Genomic DNA, 6,582 nt, shown 5'->3' with positions numbered 1-6,582 from the left:
AATGCATAATTAAATATGAGAAAGTATATTTGTTACCATGTAAGACATCCACACAATTATTTACGAGTTATTCGATGATAGTATTTGATTGGGCATTTCTGTTCGCGCCATATGATTTAACAGGACCAGACAAGTACATAATAATCGGAGTACTGTGCCAAAGTATGCTGACAATAATAATTGTTAATAGAAAGCCCACCTATATATTCACTGATTCGCACAGTTTTGTTACAAATAGTATTTCATTGTACTAGAGTGTGACTATTTCTTTTTGAATTAAATAATCGTTGATCGGTACATTTTGTTATATCTGTGTATTATTATTTCAAACGCCCTTGGTAGGTTTCTTTCAATTCAGGTATATATAATAGGAAAAAAATAATTAAAAAAGAATGTTACGTTACATAACGTATAATGAAAAAATAGATTTCCACGGTAAGGTAATACTTTGGAAAGTCAAGCGAATTTCCATATTAATCTCGAGTGTGATTCAATGGACAAAGATTAAAACTTTACTAACATATTACTGAATACGTCAAGAAGAGTTTAAAACAATTGAAAATTAGTGACATCCGTCATTCTATCATAATTATTAGATTCGAGATATGGGAAAACTATTGAAGTCGTAAACATGTTTGCATTAGGTACAACAATGGTATTGGTGGAAATATTACGTGAATGTAACGTATCACATATCTTTTGAGCGAAAATAAATGTAAAAAGGTGTTTATCTCGATTCTGAAAATATATTAATTGTTTCGTAATATAAAGGGCGGACTTTCTTTAACTGGAAATCATAACGATTTCGAGATAACTGTCAAACATGACTTTTTTAATATGAAAGTAATGCTACGAATGAAGAAAATTGCATTTAATATCAGAGAAAGTAAGAATACAATTACAAATGTTTACACCTTTCAAAATATTATGTTCTTTATGCATGAGTAAAACATTTCATGCGAGTATTTTACAGACAACCTTATAACCTTTTGACACATCATGGCAAATCCAGGTGACTCTATTATATGTGGTGGTTTCTCATTTTATAATAATTTTGATTCAGCCAATTTAGCAAAAGTTGAACTAGTAAAAGTGCCAGAGACTTTTGAAAAGGGTAAACTACCATCTTCTGCAGTGACCTACATTCATGTATGATGTGCATTAACATATAATTGATAATTCCATGTTTAATTGTTTAATCTTTAGATGCATGTGAAATAGAGAATAAATCAAGCAGAAGCTCTAATTCAGAAGATGCTACAGATTATGAGTTTAACTTATGGACAAAACATGATTGTCATGGAACACAATATCAAAATAACAACAGAACATGGTTTTACTTCGGCGTTAAAGCTAGTACTCCAGGAGTTTATATAAAATTCAATATAATTAATTTGAATAAACAAGTTAAAATGTTTAGTCAAGGAATGTGTCCGGTTTTTAAAGTTGTACCTGGTCATCTGCATTGGGAAAGGATTCGCGATAAACCTACCTACACTGTAAATTTTAAATAGTCTAAATATAGTAATTCTTCTTTATCTTTCCAAGCTCCTATATAAATTTACAATATTTCAGTTGGATCAAAAAGGAAGTGATTTTACATTGTCATTTGTTTATTTTGCTCCTGAAAATCCAAAAGCTATAACATATTTTGCATTCACTTACCCTTTTTCTTACACCGATCTACAAAATTATTTAAGAAGAGTCGAAGCAAGAATATTAAAGAGAAGTATAACATGTGCAGATGATGTTTATTATCATAGAGAATGTGCAATAAAATCTTTAGAGGGACGGAGAATGGATCTAATAACAATAAGCTCATTTCATAACATATCAGCGGAGAGAGAAGATAGACTGAATAATATGTTTCCTGAAAAAACTGAGGAAAGACCTTTTAAATTTTGGAATAAAAAAGTATATAGTTTATTTGAAACCCTACATAAAAGTTACAAAATTATAATTACAGATATATAAAAGAAATATTTTTATACTAAAATTCTTATGTATATATATATAGGTAATTTTTATTAGTGCGAGAGTCCATCCAGGAGAAACACCATCTAGTTTTGTTTTTAATGGTTTCCTTAATTTTCTGGTAAATCGCGATGATAACATTGCAATTAATCTTCGTCGCCTTTATGTGTTCAAATTGATACCAATGCTCAACCCTGATGGTGTAGTTAGAGGTCATTACCGAATGGATACTAGAGGAATAAATCTCAATAGAGTCTATCTCAATCCTTCTTTAAAAGATCATCCAACAATATATGCTGCAAGAAATTTGATAAGGTAAAATAGCAATGATGCTTTAATATTTCAATATTATGATGAAGAAATTAACGAAAATGGAACTATTGTTAAGGTATTATCATCATACATATCAGCTGCCAAAAGAGGACGAGATTTCAAATATGTGTATAGGAAACGGCGAAAATACATTAACTGTTATTGATTCCTCTTGTGCAATTGCAAATATAGTACGCGATACAACGACGAGATTACTCCAGCAGGTAAAAAAAGTACAATTTTCCCTGTATACAAATATTAACACATACTAATTCGTATATAAAAAAACTAAGTATTAACCAACTGTTTTAACAATAGGTAACACTTATGTCTTTAGACGAAAAGCGTAAAGATCAACCGGAAATTTTTCAGGAATGTGCATCACCAAAAACAGAATTGGATGACATACCTCAGGGTACGATATTTAGAATTGAATTATTGAACGTGATCAGAAAAATTCTTTTATTTATTTATTCACGTTATGTGAAGGTGGAGGAGAAGGCGTGTGTAATAAAGCAGAAGAAAGTAATAATTCTGTAGAACTTAAGTCTGATAAAAAGACTTATACAGCTATTGGTATAGGACAATTACCCAAAGAAGACTCTGGATTATATTTATATATTGATCTTCATGGTCATGCTTCGAAAAAGGGTGTTTTCATGTATGGCAACTACTTTGATAACGCAGAGGACACAATAATGTGTATGCTTTTACCAAAATTAATGTCCATTAACAATCCAAATTTTCATTTTACTTCGTGCAATTTTACAGAAAGAAATATGTATATTATGTACGTCTTATTATTATTGTTATGATCAATGGCATGTTAACTTTTACATTTCATGTAAACAATTTATTTTTAGAGATAAGAGAGACGGTATGTCAAGGGAAGGATCGGGTCGAGTAGCTGTATATAAACTCACTGGACTGATACGTAGTTATACTCTTGAGTGTAACTATAATTCTGGACGTTTAGTAAATTCAATACCTTCAAGAATTCGTGATGGTGTGAACAAAACCGTAACACATATGTTTGTTCCACCAAAGTATACTCCAGCAGTTTTCGAAGCGGTGACATGTTTCGCTATTATATACTTAGAATCTTTTCGTAAATAATTAGATGACAAATAATCGTCCGGCTATATTTACAGGTTGGAGCAGCATTAGGTCCTTCAATTCTTGACCTGACAAATAATAATCCTAACAGTCGACTGCCAAATAGCCAATATCGTTCTTTAAGAGGTGTAAAGTCTTATTTAAAATTAGCATATGTGAACAATGTTTCCTCGCCAAACGGCAAATCTCTACATAAGGTAAATTTTGATGTAAATAATGAGAGTGAATTTTCAGCTGTTAATATACGACAGTGTGTACTCTCTTAATTCATAATACCATTAACTTGATATGCTTTCATATACATTTTAATATCAAGACACATTAGTGCCTAAATAAACTGCACATTCTGTTACTCGTTAAAAATGTGGGAGAGAGATTTTGTATACATATAAATTGTATATTATCTTAATTCAATAGTGCGAAATTATGAACTTTTTATTGTAGAAAAATTCTGTCCTTATTTTATATTGCAATATTGTAAATGAGAAATTTTAGGAAAGTAATGTATTAGGTATTTAATATATTTTAAATATGCGACTAATATAAATCTTGTAAAATTTTTATTATGTTGAACTAATGGGTCTTCCAATCTAATACAGATGTATGCATGACAATAATATTTGGTATACTTTTATATAAAGGTTTACGGAAAAACTGTTTTTCTATCCTTTTTTTAGATTTATTATATAACTTAATTACAAGGTGTGTACAAAATGCAATTTTTTACAGTTCTAAAGTTGCGTTCATTATATTAACAAATACATATTCTGTATATACATTGTTTTTACCGCTTAATGATGTTTCTATGATGCAATGTTTAGTATATGAAATTTTTAAGACTGTACTATTTTTTATTCTTTTATATTAGAACCAAATGATGGAATATAAAGTATTCGATGCTAATGCTTATATTTTTAACAGAAAAATATATTCTCTTTTTATTTTCTTTAGACAATTTTTGACGCACTATGCTTCTGGTGACAATAGATAAGTGCACTTACACTAATACTACATGCACTTGTGAATTATTTTGTGGATGCGAGTAGTAGTAAGAAATACACACATGTGTGATTAATGATATCTATTTCTTTAGCAAAAAAACAGAACATAGTGATTTAGATGATTCAACTATAAATCTCCGGCTGATGGAGTCTTTTTAAAAAAAGATGTGCAGATTTTTAAACTAGAATTTAGTATCTCGTAATTAATAAAACGAATGACAATAATTGTAAATGTCTTTTGTAATAAATTTGTTGTTTATTGCTCATACAATTTAAAATGACAAAATTATAAAATTAATTGTTTTATGTACTTCCTTGCTTTTAAAGGAAAAGATACAAAGTACATGTGTCTGTTATGAAAACAAGTATGAATGTGTGTTGTACTGTCACATAAAATTACTATTAAAGATAAATATATGTATTGTATATATTCTCATATATAGCATGATATATATATATATATATAAGAATCGTGGTACATATTTATACATATATATAAATCAAGCTACCATGCTTAACAAGCATAAGAGAACTTATATACTACTTATTGTCATGTTTCTCATTACTTAATGTAAGTGTTGTTACTGATCAAAAGGAGTGTTATGTATAAATTCACATATACAAGTTTTTTAATGTATCCTATTCTACACATATATGTACACACACATGAATACATATACATGTCCTATTGTTTTAATAAATCTACAGTATTTTTAGCAATAATTTATTTACTTTATTTTTATTTTACTCCTAGTAATCTCCTTAGTCCCAGTACTGTATTAATTGTCATACAATTTATATGTTTCTAATACATTAAACATTTTGTTCATAAACTATTATGTGAATTAGGTTTGCAACCATAAATCAAATGAAAATGTTGAATGAACTGTTGTTGAATCCATTATTGTACAAGAAATGCTATTCTGCCTTTCCTTACTCTAATATAATCAGGAATGGTGGGGCAAAAGATTGTAGGAAAGTAAGAACAAATCAATCTCTCTCTCACAAGTTATTTAGTATATAATGTTTCTCACATTGTATTTATTTTCTTATTTGCGCTTTTATTCACAGGACGATAATAATATTATACCCTCAGATTCTTATAATTTAAAAGACATTGAATCTCAAATAAGTAACTCTTCCGTTGGGTTAAAGAACTCGATGAAGAGTGAAACAAGTTTCGTAAAAAAACCATGCATCATTCGTCGTACTACGTCTCTTTATACCGCAGTAAAAAGAATAAAAAACAATAAAAAAGTTCGACAAACTGTAACTCGTAGGCCGCTAAAAAATCAATGCGTTAATGATATCGAGAGCAGTTCGAAAATTCCTGTAATCGGACCAAAAAGTATCGTAAAGTCATTTTTAAAAACTTCAGAGAATCGCTTGAAAAGTTCATGTTTTGGATGTATCAACGATTCTTCAGAAATAAGAGATATTCAATATGCGAATAAAAAATTAATAGCGACAAACAAATTCTCCAAGATGGCGTTGTCTTCCGAAGAAACAGCAATTGTAAAACACGGAGCGAAAAGATTAAAAATTGTTTCTATGAAAGTGAATAAAGGGAAACCGGAAGTTGGTGAGTCATCTAACAACGTTCCGGAAACGATAAAATCGTCATCGAAAACGTTGTTTTTGTCCAACAAGCAAAACGTAAGAGGAACTACAAAAGCAATGAAGAAATGTCATAAAAAGGAATAAAACAAGTCGAAGTCTTCCAAACAGAAAAAATCAATAGAGGTAGTATAGTAATTGAAAACTTATTGTGTAACGAAAATGCAAACAGAATTCTAAATTAGCCCGTAAAGCATGATGCCGTAGAAAATTAATGCTTTAGCGATCTGTTGCAGCTTTATAAATTCTTTTAGACAAATACTTTAAACATAAAATATATATATAAGTTATATTTATTACGTAATTACGGAAATTACGTAAATTATTTAATTAGTAGCCGCAAGGAAAAAAAATGATTTATCATGTTGTTGAAGAAAAGTGGAGATATATTTATTTTCTTTTTATTTTTTCTAACAGAAAATTTAAAGATGTTATGTTTGTATTACATAAAATAATGTAAAATAATTTCGTGAAAACATCTCAATTTAATGATACTTATACGATTAAATTGAATTATATGAAATTTAATTTAATTTAATTTAATTTAAAATTACAGTACTGT

At 28.9% G+C, this 6,582-nt stretch overlaps 1 protein-coding gene across 7 annotated transcripts; it reads left to right on the top strand.

Moving 5' to 3' along the window:
• Positions 1-110: 110 nt before the first annotated feature.
• Positions 111-6,569, top strand: LOC126914145 (cytosolic carboxypeptidase-like protein 5). Of its 7 annotated transcripts, none has more exons than XM_050717664.1 (12): positions 111-338; positions 772-886; positions 974-1,114; positions 1,207-1,499; positions 1,576-1,914; positions 2,018-2,289; positions 2,363-2,510; positions 2,605-2,701; positions 2,776-3,076; positions 3,150-3,357; positions 3,438-3,599; positions 5,475-6,569. In XM_050717664.1, the coding sequence occupies exons 3-12, from the start codon at positions 1,000-1,002 to the stop codon at positions 6,105-6,107; spliced, it is 2,568 nt and encodes an 855-aa protein (XP_050573621.1). In that variant the 5' UTR covers positions 111-338; positions 772-886; positions 974-999; the 3' UTR covers positions 6,108-6,569. The 7 variants fall into 7 exon arrangements, with proteins under 7 accessions (XP_050573621.1, XP_050573620.1, XP_050573622.1 ...); XM_050717663.1 differs by having other exon boundaries at positions 645-886; XM_050717665.1 differs by having other exon boundaries at positions 111-358.
• The last annotated feature ends 13 nt before the right edge of the window (positions 6,570-6,582 follow it).

This window comes from Bombus affinis, chromosome 3, assembly GCF_024516045.1.
Source record: "Bombus affinis isolate iyBomAffi1 chromosome 3, iyBomAffi1.2, whole genome shotgun sequence".
In the NCBI taxonomy this organism is placed as follows: Eukaryota; Metazoa; Arthropoda; class Insecta; order Hymenoptera; family Apidae; genus Bombus; species Bombus affinis.
This window is presented reverse-complemented; position numbering and strand designations above follow the sequence as displayed.

Coding starts and splice junctions, on each gene's coding strand:
- LOC126914145 (XM_050717664.1), top strand. CDS start 1,000: ATGGCAAATCCAGGTGACTCTATTATATGTGGTGGTTTCTCATTTTAT. Junction 1,500..1,575: donor GCGATAAACCTACCTACACT/GTAAATTTTAAA, acceptor ACAATATTTCAG/TTGGATCAAAAAGGAAGTGA. Junction 3,077..3,149: donor GAAAGAAATATGTATATTAT/GTACGTCTTATT, acceptor ATTTATTTTTAG/AGATAAGAGAGACGGTATGT.